General features: G+C 40.6%; 2 protein-coding genes across 3 annotated transcripts; both read left to right on the top strand.

Annotated features, from left to right (window-relative positions):
* The first annotated feature begins 3,789 nt into the window (after positions 1–3,789).
* On the top strand, positions 3,790–4,916 carry or95a1 (odorant receptor, family 95, subfamily A, member 1). Its single transcript, XM_032509715.1, has one exon. The coding sequence runs from the start codon at positions 3,972–3,974 to the stop codon at positions 4,914–4,916; it is 945 nt and encodes a 314-aa protein (XP_032365606.1). The 5' UTR covers positions 3,790–3,971.
* Positions 4,917–7,060: 2,144 nt separating this feature from the next.
* Positions 7,061–21,041, top strand: p4ha3 (prolyl 4-hydroxylase, alpha polypeptide III). 2 transcript variants are annotated; one of them, XM_032510113.1, is made up of 13 exons: positions 7,061–7,447; positions 9,346–9,500; positions 9,620–9,843; positions 11,728–11,877; positions 11,962–12,013; positions 12,181–12,344; positions 13,963–14,139; positions 17,017–17,081; positions 17,234–17,393; positions 17,503–17,565; positions 18,549–18,617; positions 19,288–19,384; positions 20,368–21,041. In XM_032510113.1, the coding sequence occupies exons 1-13, from the start codon at positions 7,236–7,238 to the stop codon at positions 20,436–20,438; spliced, it is 1,659 nt and encodes a 552-aa protein (XP_032366004.1). In that variant the 5' UTR covers positions 7,061–7,235; the 3' UTR covers positions 20,439–21,041. The 2 variants fall into 2 exon arrangements, with proteins under 2 accessions (XP_032366004.1, XP_032366001.1); XM_032510110.1 differs by having other exon boundaries at positions 7,063–7,447; positions 13,960–14,139.
* The last annotated feature ends 426 nt before the right edge of the window (positions 21,042–21,467 follow it).

A 21,467-nucleotide genomic window follows, 5' to 3' on the forward strand; every position in this document is an offset into this window, starting at 1 on the left:
AGTAGTTTTCATTTGCATTCAGCCCTGTCATGCCTAAAGGCGTTCCCATAGTGTCGTAACCGACGCAGTTCGAGTTCCCCTCGAAGGGGAACTGGTTGGGCCACCCTTAGCAGCAACAACTGCAACCAAGCGTTTGCGATAACGTGCAATGAGGCTTTTACAGCATCCTGGAGGAATTTTGGCCCACTCATCTTTGCAGAATTGTCCTAATTCAGTTACATTAGAGGGTTTTCGAGCATGAACGGCCTTTTTAAGGTCATACCACAACATCTCAATAGGATTCAGGTCAGGACTTTGGCTAGGCCACTCCAAAGTCTTCATTTTGTTTTTCTTCAGCCATTCGGTGGTGGACTTGCTGGTGTGTTTAGGATCATTGTCCTGCTGCAGAACCCAAGTTCGTTTCAGCTTGAGTACACGAACAGATGGTCGGACAGTCTCCTTCAGGATCTCTTGGTAGACAGCAGAATTCATAGTTCCTTTTATCACGGCAAGTCTTCCAGGTCCTGAAGCAGCAAAACAGCCCCAGACCATCACACTACCACCACCATATTTTACTGTTGGTATAATGTTCTTTTTATGAAATGCAATGTTCCTTCTACGCCAGATATACTTGGACACACACCTTCCAAAGAGTTCCACTTTTGTCTCATCGGTCCACAGAATGTTGTCCCAAAAGTCTTGGGGATCATCAAGATGTGTTGTGGAGAAATTGAGACGAGCTTTGATGTTCTTTTTGCTCAGCAGTGGTTTTCTCCTTGGAACTCTGCCATGCAGGCCATTTTTGCCCAGTCTTTTCCTGATGGTGGAGGCATGAACGCTGACCTTAACTGAGGCAAGTGAGGCCTGCAGTTCTTTGGACGTTGTTGTGGGGTCTTTTGTGACCTCTTGGATGAGTCGTCGCTGCGTTCTTGGGGTAATTTTGGGCGGCCGGCCACTCCTGGGAAGGTTCACCACTGTTCCATGTCTTCGCCATTTGTGGATAATGGCTCTCACTGTGGTTCGCTGGATTCCCAAAGCTTTGGGAATGGCTTTATAACCCTTTCCAGACTGATAGATCTCAATTACTTTCTTTCTCAATTGTTCCTGAATTTCTTTGGGTCTCGGCATGATGTGTAGCTTTTAAGGATCTTCTGGTGGACCTTACTGTGTCAAGCAGCTCCTATTTAAGTCATGCCTTGATTGTGAACAGGTTTGGCAATAATCAGGCCTGGGTGGGGCTAGAGAAATTGAACTCAGGTGTGGACAACCACAGTTTTAGTATGTTTTAACAAGGGGGGCAATCACTTTTTCACACAGGGCCATGATGGTTTGGATTTTTTTCACCTTTAATAATTAACACTTTCATTTACAAATTGCATTTTGTGTTTAATTGTGTTGTCCTTGACTATTGTTTAAATTGGTTTGATGTTCCGAAACACTTAAGTGTGACAAACATGCAAAGGAACAGGAAATGAGGAAGGGGGCAAACACTTTTTCACACCACTGTATACACACACAAATGGCTGATTCTCACTGTTACTGTGTGTTTCATCAGAAACATTTGTGCTTTGCACAAGCTACATTATCCATATTCTAATTACTGGAGAGCGGGACGGAGACTGCCAGCTCACTACTTTTGATTGGTGGAAAGGTGTGTCAAATATGTAGAGCCAGCCCTGATTGGCTGCTTGATCTCAACTTAAAACACAAGAGTACAAATATGTACCCTATACCAAGGGTACAAAAACTGTACCCTTTGAGGGTACAGCCCCAGTGACAAGCCATTGTACCCCTAAAGGTACAATTATGTACTTCATTTTCTGAGAGGGAACAACAAGAAAATGCACACAAATAAACCACAACGTGCATCACCAATAAAACGCACATAAATTAACCACAACACGGAACAATAAGAAAACACACACAAATAAAACAAAATATGCAACAATAAGAAAATGCACACAAATAAACCACAACGTGCATCATTAAGAAAACGCACACAAATAAACCACAACGTGCAACAATAAGAAAATGCACACAAATAAACCACAACGTGCAATAATAAGTAAATACACTCAAATAAAACACAATATACAACAATAAGAAAATGCACACAAATAAACCACAACACGCAACAATAAGAAAACACATACATATAAAACCCAACGGAAGTGTTTCCAGGGGACACTTTTAGGTGATGCACACACGGCTGCAGAGATGTGGCGTTTTTCAATCTGAAGAATGTAAAGACTGGACTTGTGTTATTGGGAGAACCTTCTTGCTGGTTGTTCTTGGAAGAATGAAGTCTTTCGAAAACGCTGTTGACAGTTTGAGACGATGCTCCCTGCTGGCCCAGCACAGAGGCTACCAGCAGTGCTCCAAAATAAATATAAACCACAACAACGTAGGCCTATTCACTTTGTATTTAAACAATCTCCCAGAGTAGAAAACCTCACAATGTTACTTACTACTATTGCAATAATATTAAAAAATAAAACTTGGGGGTGTGGCCTTGACCAACTGCTACTTCGCTCATTTCATGATGTCTCTCTCTCATGGGTGGGCCAAATTCTCTGGGCGGGCAAAGCAGAGAAAGGGGAGGTAACCTTGCCCCTTATGACCTCATAAGGAGCAAGATTCCGGATTGGCCCATCTGAGCTTTCATTTTCTCAAAGGCAGAGCAGGATAACCAGGGCTCGGTTTAAAACCTATCACCATTTCTAGCCACTACGAGGCCATAGGCAGGCTGGGGGAACTCATAGTAATGTTAAAAAACTCATAAAGTCAAATTTCCCTGCCACGGAACCTTTAAACAAGTCTCCCAATGACAAACGGGTCATTCTCTCTCCCCCGCCTCTGCCTGCTGCGCTGTGGCTGTGTGTGTGTGTGTGTGTGTTTGTGTGTGTGTGTGTGTGTGTGTGTGAGATGGCTTAGTCAGCAGGATTGTAAAGCTTGAAGGTGCTTGTGGAGTTTAACTCCAAAAAGGTAGCTAACCACAAGTTCCCGTTAACCTTATGATGAACATGTGTTGTGATATTTGAACAAACGATCTGTCAATGCCAAAATAAAAGCCTCTTGTTTACGAGACCGGTCTTAAAGACCTTCAGCTTACAGCGGGGTCTCCGAGCATGACTGTCTGAGCGACGAGCTAGCGGACCTGGCAGGCGCTAGCTTTTGATCATGGCATAATGATAAGGTTGAAAATTAGGCCTAATTATTCCACCGTTTCCTACTGTTACAGCAAGCAATAAAGTGAACCAAGTTACAGAACAAGTAGTCCGTCATTTTCTTCACCAATGGTCAGAAAGAAAACAGTTCTATGGTTAAGTTTACAGTCATGCACAAAGTACCCATGCCACCATGCATTCTTCTGTTTTTGATCAAAACCGCTCATTTTTATGCTACACTTTGTGAACTGTGTCTGCTTAATTGCTCCCACAAATATTGCAACAGGATCCCATCTCCCCACTGAAATATTAGATAATGAGAACATCATTCTGGTTGACAATAGCATGTCAACAATGTATCTCTCGAGGAATCGGCCCTGAGTCAAACAGATGTGAGTTGGGACAAACACTTTATAAAGGAAGAACATCCCAGAGATGTATTTCATTGATAAGAAGAAGAGGAAACTAAAGCTTGGTCAACTCTTCTGACTGATGAAGACCTTCTTAAATGAGTGGAGGGCTCTTTTACTTTAAAGGTTGGATGCATATTCATTCACAGTAGTCTGTTTTAAGGGGGGGGGGGGGGGGATAAGGAAAGACATCATAGTGTATTCTTCTCTTACAAAGCTGAGGTTTTTCACTGAATTATCAAGCATTCATAAATATTATGCTGCTTTTTCATCATATCAGCTAAGTTCTACTCTTATTTTGATCCTATTTAAATTTTCAATGTGTCTTATTGTGGATGTATTTTAGAATGTGTATATGTGACATTTAACATATTTTCTTGTTAACAGGTTTGCTTTAGTAGAGCATGGTTGCAAAATGCAGAATCTGACTGAATTTCTGGGCAATGCAACTTCCAACAAAAGTCTGTCTGTGATCATCAAGGTGTGTGTGGTTATCCCCTTCTTCTGCGTCTTCCTCTGCTGCATTCTTGTCATGCTGCACATATTTGCATCTCACAGGCAGTTCCTGGGCACCTCACGTTACATCCTGTTTGCCTGCATGCTGATTAATGACACTTTCCAGATCTTGTCCTCTGTGCTGCTCTTCCTCTTCATCATGGGCCAGGTGAAATTTGCTATTGTCTACTGTATTCCCCTGCTGTTTCTGTCCACTGCCACTTTCCAGAACACACCTTTAATCCTGGCCACCATGTCACTAGAGCGATATGTTGCCATCTTGTATCCCCTGCAGCGTCCGACCGCATGGCGCTCAGACCGTATCTGGATCATTATTTTGTCCCTGTGGCTCATCAGCTGTATCTTCCCCATGATTCACTACTCCATTGGGAAAAGAGATCCTGCTGTAGATATCCTCACTACCTCTGTACTTTGCAAATCTATCGTTGTCAACTCGTCTCCAATCCAGGCATTGTTCCAAGCTGTTGTAAATATTCTCTTCTTTGCAGTAGTGGCTTTTATCATCCTCTTTACATACGTGAGAATCCTGCTGGAAACCAGGAAGCTGAGACAGGATAAAGCGTCTGTGAGCAAAGCCATGCACACTGTGTTGCTCCATGGCTTTCAGCTGCTGCTGTGCATGTTGGCCTTCACTCTCCCCATTACTGAAAATCTCATAGTGCTGCATGTCAACTGGCTGCCAGAGGACATTGCCTTTTTTAATTATTTCTGTTTTATCCTCATTCCACGCTTTCTCAGCCCGCTCATCTACGGCTTTAGAGATAAGAGTGTCAGGGGCTGCATCGAGAAAACATTTCTCCGCTGCTCAAACAAAGTCAAACCCGGTGTAAGAGGCAAGCTGTAGGACAACGTGGCTGCTTCTTGAACTGGCTGATGAATTTTTGACAGAGCTCTCAAACCTAAATAGTACAAATGTCAAAAGATCTATTTGTAATGTTAAAAAAAAAGGTTTCTGTAGGTCTTGAAAAGTCATAAAAAGCAGTTAGAACAGTTTCCTCAAAAAATGCCTTGGAAGGTATTAATAACAAACTTAGCAATTCATATTTGCCTTGCCTGCCACAGTCAGTAATGTAAATGTCCTGTTCTTATATAGCGCTTTTCTAGTCTCTACTCAAAGCGCTTTTACATATTACAGGAATTCTTCGCCATTCACACACTGTGGCCGAGGCTGCCGTACAAGGTGTCACCTGCTCATCAGATACACACTCACACACATTTACAGCAACTCGGGGTTCAGTGTCTTGCCCAAGGACACTGACATGGGACTGCAGGGCCAGAGTTTAACGGCCAACTGCTCTACCACTGAGCCACAGTCGCCCAATGTGATTTATTGATTGCTGTTAAACAAAGTGAAAAAATTGGGATTACTTTTGACAGTATATTGTGCACGCATGAAACCGTTCAATCCTTTTTTTGGAGTTCCAGTCAGCACTATCAGACCTGCAGAACACACTGTCACTACTGCTGTCAAACATAAACCAGGCAGTCTGTGCCAGCAGCATCAATAAAGATTTCTCAGTTAAGTGAGTGAATTTAAGGTCTCAATAAGCATGCAGCGCTGATCATGCAGGTTTTAACTGTGTGACTGGGTTGCAGCGGGTAAGCTAATGCTTCCAGATTTCTGTAATCCACTGTGATTAGACTGTATAACACATATTTATTAGCCTGAAATCCCAAAAAGGCTTTCAGATTCTTATAGATCACTGCACTGATATGCCCAAACTGTTCCCCTGTGTTGTTGAATGAATGCAGTTACAGTGTTTGATATTTGGTCAAAAGTGATGAAGATCTTACAGGTCTTTTGTTTTTTATATACTTATTGTATGGAGGTAATACTGTTATATTAATATCAGAATTATAAGAAATACAGAGTTCACATTTTACCTGTGAATATGTCATTTATGTAGGCCCATGTATCAATCTTTTATGTACTGATTTTATATTTGCACCTTCCACAAGTGTACACATAATAACCTTCCACTTTTTTACTTTGTTGAGCATTGCTGTGCATTTATATCACTAAGTGAATTATGAAATGAAAACATTACAGTAAAGTGGTCACTTGTACATCCCTTGTATACTTGTTTGTTCTGTTACTCTCCAGCGCATCACAATATAATAATAACAATAACAATAATAATATTTTAACAATATATAGCCTATATTTTTTCAAAGATTCTGCACTACAATAGATCTTTTTCCTGGCAGACATGTTGACATGTCATAGTAGGAAAAGCACAGGTGTATTGAAAACCATTAACAATGGCTGCATTCAACTTAGGAGAGGCCCTGGTATTGTGCATGTTGACTCCCTGAAATAGCTTAATGGGACACTTGATGGAATTGAGCCATCATTAAGGTTATCAATTGCAGCTGTGCTTTTCCTACTGTGACGAATCCAAAATGTCTGCTGTGAAAAAGGCCTATAAAATCACTCAAATTGTCTTAAATATAGCTAATATGTAACTTTCTGCTGTTAGGTGTCTCTCAATCATAACAATGTAATGTAAACAAGGACTTTGATCAGTAGTAGTACAGTACAGCAGTACACAACTCAATAAAATAAATAACATAGTCGCTTTTTAAACCTTTTAATGCAGAAATGTTACATAATGTACCTTTACCTGCGCAGCGTTAAAATGGCAAGGTGGTTGTAATACAGGGCATTCACCTGCAGGTGTCACGCTGACTCCAAACTCAGATAGGCTAACTAATGCATTCAGCTGTTTATGTCAGTGAGTAAATTACTTGCCCTAATCGGCCACTTTGAAGCAATAGAAAATAGTTAAATAAAAGAGGTGAATAGATGACATCCTTGTTGAATCCATTTCCTTCATGTATTAGCAGGAATCAAAGCTCAAAACTAAATGTAAGCTTGTATAATCAAAACCAGCCTGCACAAACTGGCGCTGGACCCTAACTCCATAAAGTTTGATGTATTCCTGCAAATAAAATGCCATGCTGTAATGAGAAACTAATTGTCCTGACTGAATTCAGGCTGCAGGCCATGTCCCACACAGAAGGAGAAAGCTGATGTCAGAGCAGATGAGGGAGACCCCCGTTTGGAATTTAGAGGCGCTCTTGTAAATCCTGAGGACCGTCAGTAGAGTCCAGGGCGGTGCGAGAGGAGCCCTCTCTCTGGAGCTGCCCCACAAGAGAAGCAATGCGTTTATTATCTACGCTGGAGATGAATAATCCCACATGGCTTTGCTTCAGTTGGAGTCTCCTGATTTTAGCTGTGATTCACGTGACTGTAGGGGAAATGTACACGTCGCTGCTGAACGTGAAGCAGGCGATCAGTGTCGAACGGAAGCTGATCGATTACTTGAGAGTTTATATCGACCACGAGTTTGAGAGACTGGAGGACATCAAGCGGTAAGTGGCACGCCTACATACACTTTTCACTGATTTCCTCAGAGATTTGGGATGCAAAATCCTGAGAAAAGAATTTACAGACTTATTCACAGCTCTTTCTTAGTTCAAGAAAAGTCTCTCTTAATAATAAAGTGACAAGACTGTGACACATCCTTTAGCCCCTCCACAGACAGAGAGTAATAATGGAACAAATGCATATGAAAATAGCACATGTGCTTATAAGCAGGGTATGGTCACACTTTCAGACACACAGCTTTGAATCCTGCATTTAAATAAACCTCATTTGAAATTATACAACAATTACATGAGCCCACCAAAGCAAAACATGTCACCTGATGACATTATTGTTATCATGTCTGATTAGCAGTTTAAGATATTTGGTCGGTTTTAGGGTGTCTCTTTTACAAGAAGAAGGTTTTATCAGCTGGACTTGTTTCCAGTCAGAAACCTTCTTTATGTTGGAAACTGCATGACTGGTGAGGAACTAGTCACGTCCCCCAATTTATGATTATGATTCAACCGTTTTTGTGCCTTTAATTTTCTCAAGGAGCCCTTTTGACCATGAAATTGCAAACAGTTGCTTAATTGTAGAGGCTTTTTTTGTGGTGTGAGGTTGGAAAGTGTAGTCATGCATCAGTTTTATTCATCTGCTTCAACAATATGTCATGATGATGATATGATAGAGGTAAACTTTGCAAATAGAACTTTCAATCCCTCGCATAAAAAGTCTAAAAACCTTCATTTCATTTCATATTTATTACACAGGAAAGTCAAAAAGTAACATTACATTACAATGCAAACGGGCCTGAACTGGTTTTCAGCAGGTTCCTGTTCTGCAGAAACACAAAACCTAACTACAGCACGTTGAGACAGACATTTGTACAGTGCATCGATAAGGACTAGACAAATTTAGACTAACTAAAATAACAATACAGTTTACATAAGGACAAAGACATTTATACAAGACATCAGCTAGGCTAGACAAATACGGACAATGCAAACAAGGCTTGGACAATACAATACATGAACAATTAATGCGTGCAAGTGTAACTGTTAAGAAGGAGCTGTTTGTATGCCTTTCTGAAATATGTGATGGATGATAGACTTCTGATGTGATGTGGAATGTCATTTTTTAAATCTTGGTGTATGTATGGAAAAAAGATTTCTGACCAAAGTTGTTTTTGTATGGAGGAACTGGAATAAGTGCCTGTGAGACTGACCTAGTGAGGCGTCCTGGTCTCACGTGTGTCGGAAGAAGTGCAGTAAGCGCTGGTAATGTGGCATTTTGAATCTGAAAGTAAAATGCAATTGCATGGCTATTTGAAGTTTTCGTAAGTCAAAGCCTTAGAACGTTCAAGTGCAATGCAATGGTGAGACCACTTTGGAAGGTTACTGTGGATCTTGAGAGTTCGATGGTATAGTCGTGCTATTGGTTCAGTAATTTCCTTCGTGGTGAGTGACCAAATAAGAAGACAGTATGACATGGTTGAAAACACAATTGCATGTAAATAGGTTTCAGAAACAGAAGAAGAAAGACATGATCTGATCTTATTAAAGCTACATTATCCTGACCTATTATCAGCCATTTTTATAAACGGCCGTCTTAATTCTACCCAATGATGGTCATCATCTTGAGTGATATGATTTGCATGATACATTTTTTTATTATATTATTTAGTTTCATTTGTTATGTATGCCATGTATGGTGGTAATTGGTCTTTTTAAACCAATGTACCGGCCAAAGAATGTCTGAAGAGCTTTTTTCAATGATTTTTCTTTTCTTTTTCAAGAGTACCTCAATGTTCCCAGGACTAACTTGCTGAATGTGAAACTGTCCTAGCACTTGGTCTCTCCATTCTTCTTGTAACCACAGTCTACAATCCCCCCCCCCCCCCCAGCTTTTATGCCAAAGTGTCAGACCTGCACACTGAAGTTTACAAAGGCCCGGCGACAGCGATGGCCAACCCGCTGGTGTCATTCACCCTGATCAAGCGGCTGCATTCCGAGTGGCTGAATGTAGTCTACAGCAACGAAGCCCTGGAGAACGCACAAGGTTGGCTCACTGCCTTCTTTGCATACACATCTGGTGGTGATAATTAACCCCTGACCCTCCCCTTCTCAGCTGTAACCACCCAACCCCCCTAGTTCACCTTTTGACCCTCTGCTGTCCAGCCCTCAGGTCCAGTTATGAGAAGGAAGAGGCCAATCTGCCCAAACTGGAAGACCTCCAGGGAGCTGCCAAGGGGCTGATGAGGCTGCAGGATGTGTATGCTCTCCAAGTTGCGAGCCTTGTGAGGGGTTGTTTCCAGAGAGTCACTAAAGGCAAGCCTATTGATATCTACCTACCTGCAGTGTCTGTCTCGCTGTCTGGTGATGACTGCTTTCTGGTTGGAAAGGTATACAATCCACTATTTTCCTTTTATTGTTTCCTCCTGTCATTTTTACTTGATTTTCTTTTGATAGAAGAAGTATTCTATTTCTTTACTTAGGAAAATGTACCAATAGCACAATCTAAAAATACCCAATGACAAGTAAAAGTCCTGTCCTCAAAAGCCTACCTAAGTTAAAGAACAGAAGCATAATAAGCTAAAAGTATCCAAAGTCAGAGTACTCAATCTGCATTACATCACATCATTAAAACATGAGCATGCATATAACCAGGTAAGTGTTAAGAGTATGAATGTAAAGGCAATCAATCAATTCAATCAATCAATTCATTTTATTTGTCACATGAAATTGTTACAATTACAATTCCAGTTAAATGTAATTGTAATCCTCTCAGCTCCTTAAACAGATGTAACCCATAGACTACACAATCTCAAATGGCTAGCTGAGTTAAATTAACTAAATGCATTATATCAAATATAAACACAGAACAACATAAGTTTTATTACAATGAGGACTAAAGACTGTATCCTTGTGATAAATGGCAACATGCATAGATGCAGAGCGGGAACCTCCTCTTCAGGATGGTAAGGAGTATTGGTGTCTGCCCTCATTTGGAGTGTCCCATCCCCAGACACATGGGCAATTTGCATTGTCTTTATTAGACTCCAATTCCCAGTTTGGTGGCGTCTCCCTAAATACGTTACGGCCATCTGAACCTGATTTGAGTAAAGTAATGAATTTGAAAAATATTTCGAAGATTTTGCTGTGAAAAAGTCTGTCCCCGATTAACATCCCATTCCAAAGTTCTGCAAATACTTGTCAGTCATTGTGTGGTGGGAATCTAGCCAGTCAGCCTGGAAAAAGAGGAATTCTTCCCATTGCATGCCTGGGAATGTGGTTCATGTGAAGATACTATTGTACAAGTATGAAAGCAGAAGAAAAAGGTCTCCCCGCTAACATTCCACTGTTTATGTACAGTGGTGATGTATAAAGGCAGGGCACTGTGTGGGAGAGACATCTTCTTGTGTGGAAAATAATTATCTCATGCAACAAAAGCGTTGGGAGCAATAAGCAAAGCTTGCCTTTACTTGTACTGAGGCTGAGATTATCCAAAAGCATCTTTGAACAGGATGCTTAGCTTGAGGGTGTTGTCAGTAAAACAAGCTTTTATAGTTGTCTTAAACTGCTCCTGGTTAAAGCGTTTGTAGCTTGTCTGTTTTATTTAGAGGCATTTTAAAGCAGATTAAAGGTACTTCACTCAGGCTATTCTGAGATCTGCAGAATACTAAACTGTTTTCAAGAATTCATTGGTTCTTTAAAGATTACCAGCTCCCAAATTATGGGGTGCAATGTTGTGAACTGGGTGATTGGTAGAGTGGATTAGGTGGTATGTGTAATTAGTTGAGTGTGTGTTTTTTGGGGGATAAATGGTACACTAGCATTTTTGTTTGTCAGGGGTTGTGCGGGGGAGCCACACGTTCAGCCTTATTCTGTTGGTGCTGTCAGGCACCTACTTAATCAAGTCAAGTCAGCTACAAAAGGGGATTTAGAGCAGTTCAAGAGAGACTGTAGCCCGTGTTTCTTTATCCACAATGTACTTGCTTAAAAGTCAGACAGGTGTAATCTCGATTGACATGTTGACAGATGGCCAGGTGGAGAAAATTTTACTATTTATATTTCCAACCAATATTACCACATAAGAAGTTTGTTCCTATTCTCTAATACAACCCACACTGACTGACTGCTGCTGCTCACTTTGACCCCAAAGCCTACATAAACCAGAACCGGCTGACATTTGGTCTTCCAGTTCAGTCCCCGAATAAAGCCGAACATGCAGACACTCGGTCCCCCTTTGGAAAGACTGGCTGTAACCCAGGTGTTTCTTTACACAGGTGGCCTACGAGCAGGAGGACTACTACCACTCTGTGCAGTGGCTGGAGGAGTCGGTACGTCTCTTCAGGGGCACAGGAGGCGAGTGGAGCCCTGAGAACGAAGGGACTTTAGCGGATGCTCTGGATCACCTGGCCTTTTCTCACTTCAAAGTAGGTAGAAGGACACTTGGGAAATGCACATTTGGAAGATGATTGATGGATTGAACTTGTCTTAAAGGTATTTTATTGTTTCAGACAGGAAACATTTCCTATGCTATCAGTCTATCTCAGGAGTTACTGAACCATGGTAATTCTTTTCATTTAACTTGTCCCTTTACATTAATACGGTCTGTGGTGCATTAAAACCCTCATTACTTCTAAGAACTTGCACCTCTAAACTAAAACCTCCACTGTAATTTGAAAAAAAAAAAAAACATGCCCTATAATCGACAATATTTACATGTTTCTTCTCAGATCCAATGAACGGAAGAGTTTTGCAGAATATTGAGAAATACGAGAAGCTGCTGGGTACGAGTCCACCCATACCAATAAGAGGCGATGGGCTGAGGAGACCCAGCTCCAATTATTTAGGAACCAGGGACACTTACGAGAGGCTCTGCCAGACCCAAGGTTCTCAGGTATTTATCCCAGGAAATCGTTCTCAACAGGTGTGTATAAGGATAATATTTGATAGGGATCATGGATAAGTGAACAACAACAACAACCAGACTATTGTATAACACTTAATTAATTATTATACTTAATTGTATAATAACAACCAAATGTGCAATCAAATGTAGCTTTTTCATTAGCATGTCTAGTCCTTAAGTGAATCTTGAAGGGGGCACTTAATAAAACCCATGGTTATACATGGGTTAAAAATGCCAGAATTAGCCACATGGCTATTTTTCATCTGTAGTCCAGTGTTTAAAAGCATCAGTGACTCACAGTATGATCAGCTAGATGTGTAATGTTCAAGCGAGCAACTAACATGTAGAAAGAGGCTTTGAGAAAATGTTTTTTCCTTGTGTTATATTTGTTATTCCAGAGCAGTTTGTGACGATTTCTTTATTTAAATCACATCTACAGCCATGATAGTAGTGCTTTTAGCTAAATAATAAAGGGCCCCTGTTATGAAAATTTCACTTTGAGTTTTAACATTAATATGAGTTCCCCCAGACCGCCTATGGTCCCCCAGTGGCTACAAATGGTGCCCTGGGTATCCTGCTCTGCCTTTGAGAAAATGAAAGCTCAGATGGGCCAATCTGGAATCTTTCTAATTGTGACCTCGTAAGGGGTTACCTCCCCTTTTTCTGCTTTGCCCGCCCGAGAATTTGGCACTTTGCTCGTTCGCTCCTTCGCTCCTCCTCAAAAGCTACAGACTCTGAAATGGCACATACTAAGGAAAGCTCCTTGTGGGACTGGCTCTAGTGGCTGTAATTCTGCACCAAGACTGAATTTTGGGAAAGAGACTTCTGATATGGTATTAGGGGACCACTAAGGTCTATATAAAAGCATCCAAAGAGCACCATGTCATGCACCATGTCAGCCTATACTGTACTCTTTATTGTGTTGGTGACAATTTTAGTTTAGTGTGATAGCATGCTAATAACTGCTAGTTTATAAGTAGCAGCACCAAAATAAAGCCATGAGTAATGACTGATGGGAATAGCTTTAGTTTTGCAGATATTTAGTCCTTAACCAAAGAATTGGTCACATTAAAACTGTGACCTCATGATGGCGTAGAAGTTCACTGCATTCATTAGGATTCATTCTCTCAGCATCAGGCATTTCCGGAAAACAATGTCATGGTCAGCAGTCCAAAAGTCAGGGGATCACCGACGTCAGTAGGCTTCATCCTCTGAGGACGATTTAAGAAGAACTCATCAGCAATCCATCCAGTTGTTGAGATATTTTAATATGAATGAAAGTGGTCTACCGACTTACACTGCCTAGAGCCACACCGCCAGTTTGCAGATAACTGCAAAAATAAGTCTCTTTTTTATGTTTTTTGTTTTCTTTTAAACAGCTCCAAATAGTTTGTCACATAGTTGACTAAATTTTTTGACACATTTTGAACCTTTGTCCAATAGTTTATAATTGGTGTTTCCTAGTCCATCAAAAAATGAAATTATTCTGAAGTCAGATTTGCTTTTATAGAGAGAGAACAATGCAAAGAGTAATTGTTTGCAGATGAAAAAGAAAAACAATTATTGATCTAGTTAATGGACTTCAGATGCCTGTTTCTCCCAGCAGCCAATGCTTTTTGAAAACCCCAGACTATTCTGTGATTACTTCACCAACGGGAATCCCGGACTGCTACTGCTGCCGGTGAGACGTGAAGTGCTGAGCCTGCGGCCGTATGTGGTCCTGTACCACAGCTTCATCACTGACACAGAGGCGGAAGACATCAAGAGGACAGCCCAGCCAGGCGTAAGTGCATTTTTCGGTATTAAGAAATAGAGCCACGTTTTTACAGTCAACAATGCATTTTTTGTAGAGTTTCTTGACAACAACAAGTGTTATACATGTTACAAATACATGAAAAAAGAAATGCAACATGTTGCTATTCCCATGTGAACCTAGGTCTCACATTGAAAAATCCCCTTTTTTTAAAACTTATTTCTTCCACAATTAAGACACAATTACCGGACAGTGTTTTTTATTTGTCTTTGTTCATACAGTTTGTTTTGGATATATTATGTCTTTGTGGCTTTCCACTTGGAAATTACCATCTGTTGATGTTGGCTCTGGTGGTATCCATGTTATTTCAGGATGTTTCCTAACATGTGGACATCTGCCCAGATGTTAGCTTACCATCACTCAGAAATTAAAAGTGTAATGAAATTGGCAGTCTTGAGCATGAGTATTGATTTGTCATTTCATGTGTAGTGCAATGTCAAAAATCTTCACTATGACCTCGGTCCTAAAGTGCACCTTCCCTTTTAACTTCATCCTTTGACTGTCTTCAAGATGGCATTCAGTACATGTACAGTACTGACTCGAAGCATCCAATAACATAGGTGCATATTTGTCTGCGTTGGTGCTGTTTGTCTCAACTTAATCACTGAGAATTTGGGATTTTTGGAGGCAGTGTAGCATTTAAATCAGAGATTTGGTGCAGGGGGACGCCAAATTATGGTTCTATGATTTAACATTTTTTTTGTCTGAAAATATACATTAACATGAATCCAACATATTAGTACTAAAGATATTGTTTTTAATGTAGGCTACACAACATTGATGATAGGCCTAATGGCCTACCGCTAAGATTGCCATAAGGTAGCCAATCCACAGATACAGTTAAGCTTAAGGATTTACTTACATTTTAATTTACATTAAAACATGATGTATAAATATGCCAACAATTGTTATTTTAAAAGCTTATTATTGTATGTACCCCAAAAAAGGTATGTGTAACAGCTTTAGGCCGCCCTACACGTTATTGTAGGCCCAGTTTAATATGCAACTTCCTTTATACTATATATGTAGAGGGGGGGTCCCTGCTCCATCTCTCTCAGTCAAGTGAATCTTGGCTTATAAAATGTTGAAGACCCCGGATTTAAATGATTCAAAAGTTAACAAAGCTTTTTATCTCAGTGTTGGACAGTAACTTAGTACATGTACTTAAGTTTGGTAATGAAGTACCTTTCTGAGGTACTTTACTTAGACCTTGTATGTATTGACCAACTACAACAGTAAAATGCTGCCTACAAATCAACGTATCTGGAATAATATTCCAATAATATAATATGTATAACTGTATAAGGCACTGAATGCGCCCATTATGCTTAATCTGTTTTCATTTGATACTTTAAGTATGTTCAGCAGATTATGCATGTCATTGCAATGAAACTGAAATAACCTTAAAGTCAAGGAGCATCATTGTGCTAAAAGGCCTTAAATTAGGATTTAAACTATATTGTATAAAGAGTAAAGGTGCACATAAAAATATACATTTTGTAAACATGCAAATATTACTAGATAATCTGCTCTGCTGTGGGTCTCGCTGGCTGCTGGGACCTTCTCTTATTGGAAAGACCCTGTGGAGGAAGAGTTGGTCTGCTTTCAAACATTTAGTAAGGCTTAAAGGAATGAGGGATACATTACTATAAAAACTTGGCTCGGTGCCTCAAACTGTCCAAATAACCCTGCTGGGTTCCACTGGTGCACAGTCCACTCATGGAGCCTGAGTATGCCTGAATGTATGCAACTATCGCTTTTCTGCTCTCTTAGTGGAAAGCAACAGTGAACGGTTCTCAGAGCTGACTCAGTTACTTTAGGGAATATTTATGGGATTAGTGGGAAAAGTTAATTTGTGCCTTATAGTTTCTGTGAGGTTTTGGCATTGTTCAATGAGATTTCCATGCTTTGCTGAGATGGAAACCCCTGTACTTATTTCAAAATTATGTCAGCCTGTGGGTTTATTGAAAACAGGCCCAGTGTATGGTATTAGTTTGGATCAGTGGGCAGCATTCGTTGAGCATGAGCATAGGTCACACTGTTGTTTGGAGTTAACAGATATGTCATTGTATTGCTTTCTTGATGATGATTTCATGTGTGAAATAAGTTATATAAGTTAATTTAAATTTTTTAGCATTTTCTCTCTTTTGTGGATGCCCTTTAGAGTTAAATGATGTAAATGTAAATGTGCTGTATTTATATAGCGCTTTTCCAGTCTTAACAACTGCTCAAAGCGCTTTTACATCTACAGGAAACATTCACCATTCACACACATTCATACACTGTGGCCGGGGCTGCCGTACAAGGTGCCACCTGCTCATCAGATAAACATTCACACACATTCACACTCCGATGCGCAGCACCGGGGGCAACTCGGGGTTCAGTGTCTTGCCCAAGGACACTTAGACAATGACTGCAGGGGCGGGGATCAAACCACCAACCTTCGGCCACAGCCGCCCCTGTATGTAATGTCTCTGATGGCCATACATTGTCTGGAAGTCATTAGGAGAATGATCTGCAAAATGAATCAGCCATATCGTGTTACCAGTTTACTGCAAAAAGCGTTGTACCAGTGTATATACCGCAAATTGGAAATTGGAAGTTGGAAAGTGTGTACAGTATGAAAGAAGCAGAATGTGACGATTCTGCAGTCCAATTAAATCACAGAGGCTAAAATTTTAAGGGCAGACTTTCCGAAACTCCCTCCCAGGCTGAGACTTAGAGAAGCATGCTGACCTTGTCAGCATGCATCTCCCATTTTGTCAGGGCCTGCAGCTGGACATCAAAGCTTGGCTGCTGTAACAACCACACACTCATAAAATGCTGTTTTCTGTCTTTGCTTACAAGTTGAAACGATCTGTGGTGGCAGCTGGGGAGAAACAAGCAACGGCAGAGTACCGCATCAGCAAGAGGTGCAAATGACTTAACGTAATGTAAATGACGTATAAAACTAGACTATATATAACTAGTTATTAATTAAACTTCAAACACTAAACAGCTTGCAAATTATGTTTGATTAATTTAGCCTCTTAAGTGGTTCTTTATCATTATGTCATTTTTCTAGTGCATGGCTGAAGGGCTCAGCACACTCCACTGTTGGGAAGCTGGACCAGAGGATCTCCATGCTCACAGGTCTGAATGTGAAGCATCCATATGGCGAGTACCTCCAAGTAGTGAATTATGGGATTGGCGGCCATTATGAGCCTCATTTTGACCATGCTACAGTAAGTTGATTGTTAGGCTTGTTTAACACGTTCCAACATTTGTAATTGCTAGACCGTGCCTGTTGTCTTTTCTTACATTAATTAATATCAACTGTTATGCACTTTCCAGTCGCCTTCAAGTCCCGTATTCAAGCTGAAAACTGGGAATCGAGTGGCAACCTTTATGATATATGTAAGTAAAATCATCTTTATGACCCTGTTTGACAGTGTTTAGTGTTTTTTGCCCTCGATATCTCCTTCCACGCAGCGCAGCAATGTTTAGGGTTGAGGTTAGGGTTAGCTTCCTGGAAGGCGACGTTGGAGGCAAAAACACCATGGAGCCTGTTTGACCCAGAAAGCAGCCTTGGGCAGGTTCCTGTTACTGCTGCGCCAAAGTCTAAATTAAAAACACAGAGGTCAGGCCTTTGCCATGAATGCTGCAAGCCTTTGGAACAATGTGCCTGAGAAACTCAGCTTAGATGTGACCTCAGTGCTTAAATTACACTTGTATGGATGTTCTGCCATGTCAAGTCAAGTCAAGTTTATTTCATCCATAGAAATGGAAATTACAGTGCTCACACTCGCCATCTTACCCATTAAAAACTAGAGAAAAAATACCACAAATACACTACAATATTATACATAAATACAATATATAAATAAAAATAAAAAAACAACTTATAAACATGTACGTTTAAAGTGCTTGTTGTGCTGTCTAATAGCCTGAGGTATAAAAGAAAGAGCATACCGCTTTGTTTGTGTCACAGGAGGTCTTAGCCTACCTCTGCGCTCTATAACCCTGCCGGTCAGATTACCATGAAGAGGGTGACCCGGGTCCATGCAACAAACTGAAACCAAACTATACACCAAGTTTTGTCTTCGGACTCCAGAACAGCCTTCTTCCATATTCCATATCTTCCTTTCATTAAAGCCATTTTTATTTTGTAAGTAAATTGTTACATGACTTGTAGCTGTTTTGCAACATTATTATAAATTATATTAGTATTGCTCTTATCACTAAGAACAACCCATGTGAACATTTGAGTAAAATTGGATAGTGACTAAAAGAATGGCTTTTCGCCATGCTTTGAAAACAGTGCAGCAGACAGAGTGGCTTTTCATAACACAAGCATATAAACACAAGACACAACTCTGAAGGAATGTCCTTTTCCACAGCTCAGCTCTGTAGAGGCAGGTGGGTGCACGGCCTTCATCTACGCCAACTTCAGCGTTCCCGTCATGGAGGTAAACACTCTGCAAATGTAGACGATGAGCTAAAAGCAGTCTCTTTTGTCTTTGTGTCATTTTTTTTTTGCCTCAATCTAGATTATTTCCACTTCACTCCGCGCCTCACTCACTTTCTCGGGCGCAGCTGTTAAATTGCTTGAAGGTCAGATCATGGCAACAACAGCCATGAGATTTAAAAATAAAAATAATGATAATAATTTACCACAATAGTGCTATTGTATAGTTGAGCCTCAGTGGAGGTTGAAGCGGAGGGTTTTCCAGGCCATCCCTGGGGTTTAAACCTCTCACCTTTCATTTGATTGAAATCTCCCTTCCTGGCTGTTTATGCAGAAAATAAATGATCCTAACAAACCGATCAAATTACTAATACAATAGTGTAACTACTACTCATGGAATCCAGGTCTGCCTAGGATATTTTATTAAGTGATTCATTGTTTTACAGTTTTCAAGCAAAAATGACAAACCCACCCACCCTACTTCTAGCTTTTCTGTATCTCGTATTATAGTATCTTTTGGACTGCCGTACAACAAAATTGACCAAAAGATTAACCAAGAAAATAATTGTCATAATTATCAATAATGATAATAATTGTTGGTTGTACTGTAACTTTTCTTAGTTGCTTACTTTGTGTTTACTATGTGATTTGTGTTGTTTTTCATTTCACAGAAAGCTGCTATTTTCTGGTGGAATCTCCATAGAAATGGACAAGGAGACGCAGACACGCTGCATGCTGGCTGTCCTGTGCTCATAGGGGACAAATGGGGTAAGCATCAGTAAATCCTGTATGATGTGATGATGCTGTTAAAGAAACCAAAAAGGGATGTGAATATGAAAAGTATCAAGGCACAGGATTTTATCAGAGTCCTTGTTCTCTTTTAAACAGATTAGTTTTTTTTGCATCATTATCATGGTTCGTTTCCAATGTTCCAGCTTTCGTGTCATACAGGAGCTATGAGCTAGGCAACATCTGCGCTGCATTATGCATTGAGAAATGTTACAAAGTGCAGTTCAGACACTGAGCGCTCATCTAGGAAGCTAGGAACATCTGTCAGTTGGCCCAGACCATCAATCTCCCGAAATGTGTTTTAGGACCCAGTTAAGCTAACAGAAGGATATTAATCATCACAAAGCAGCAGCTGCAGAAGCATTTGGTGGTTATGTTGCTTTAAGCAAATATTCATATACAAAATTAATGTGCATGCATTGAAGTCAGGTATCCTAATTTTAGTGGCGAATTGTCGTTAGATTGAACAAAATAAATTAAAAACTTAATGTACAACAGCCACTGAGACAAAAAACTTTCATTGTCCAGGCAGAGATGGCATTCTGTGAGGTTTATTCATCCAATTTCTTGGTACACAAACATTTCACGTGAAGGATCAATGGCGTCTCTGGGCTCTGTGACGCTGTAGCTCTGTAACTCTGGTAAAAAACCATCAGCCCTCCCCGGTGTCTACCTCCAACATACCTGTTCACCTATATATGTACACTACACCTGGTGGCTAAGGCTGCCTGGTTCCTTCAAAACAAAAGCACTAAAACTAACCTAAATAAAATACTAATGATAAACAAATTTATGTAGCTGTATAATCCAAGGAAAACTGTAATAAATAAATCAAATAATTAACTATTATATATAACAAAATAATGAATAGCTCCAACACTAATGTTTAAAAGATGCAAAGGCAAGACAACTTTCATTTATGCAGATTTCCGCTCCTGTTTGCATCTTTCTGTATGTTCCAGTGGCAAACAAATGGATCCATGAGCACGGCCAAGAGTTCCAACATCGCTGCAGCCTGAATCCTGAAGTGTGAGTGAGAGGGGTGGAGCGATAGCTGGGCCCCTTGCATTACAAGAGTCAGCCTCCACAATTGAGAGGCACACTTGCAGGTGGAGAGAAAGAGGAAGCCAGAAAGTGAGCACACAGGCAGGGGAGGTTAGAGCCGTTTTGGGGCAGCCTACATCTGTGATTGGAGCCCCAGGCCCCAGGGAGCCTGAAGCATACAGTGCGGAAGTGGACATGGATAGCACAAGGCTGAGAGGCGGGGTGGAAGTGGACTGGGGCAGTTGGCAATCAGCCCCCAGAGGCCAAATGCTCTCTTCATCTTACTGGCCAGTTCCTGCAGATGGAGTGAGGCCTCTGCATTTGCACACTGTGCTGGTTTCAGTAAACTGTGCAAGGCCTCTCCTGCTTGCTTTAAAACTGATGCATCTCTTTTCCTACACTGGGCCCACTATAGGGTCTGTCTTATAAAAATCAACACAGCTGTTCTTTGTGGAGACTCTAAGGACTTTATTTCTAATGTGTAAATGCAGAAGTTTACAAAGATACCTACTGTGCCTGAATCACAGTGCAATGTGTAGACATTTCTGTTTAATGTAATGTTGCAGCCAAAAAATAAAATGATGTTTTTGGATTTAAATATTCAAGTCAATTTAAATGTGATAATGCTTCCATGAAATGCATGGAACAACAAGCAGATACAGAGCATGTGGCATTGTACAGAGTGGCAAAAATGGTTTATGACTTTAAAGATAATTACTGAGTCCAACAGATATTACAGAGATTTTGTTTAGAGTTATTCTGTCTCACATCTCAGGATAGAAGCTCAGACTGATGCTATGAGTCAAAGGTACCAGTCATTGTGAGTGGGCCTCTTTATTCCCAGCTGACTGAACGATGTGGTCATTGCTGCCTGTGGGAGACTCTTTCAATAACTGGCTGTCTAATGGAACAGATGAACCAGATCTGTCAGCCTCTTATTGAGCTTCAGAGGCTGGGTGTCATTAATCACACTCCCAGCAATTGGGAACACATCTGCTCCAGAATGTGTGTCTGAACT

This window comes from Etheostoma spectabile, chromosome 3 (assembly GCF_008692095.1).
Source record: "Etheostoma spectabile isolate EspeVRDwgs_2016 chromosome 3, UIUC_Espe_1.0, whole genome shotgun sequence".
NCBI classification, from domain to species: Eukaryota; Metazoa; Chordata; class Actinopteri; order Perciformes; family Percidae; genus Etheostoma; species Etheostoma spectabile.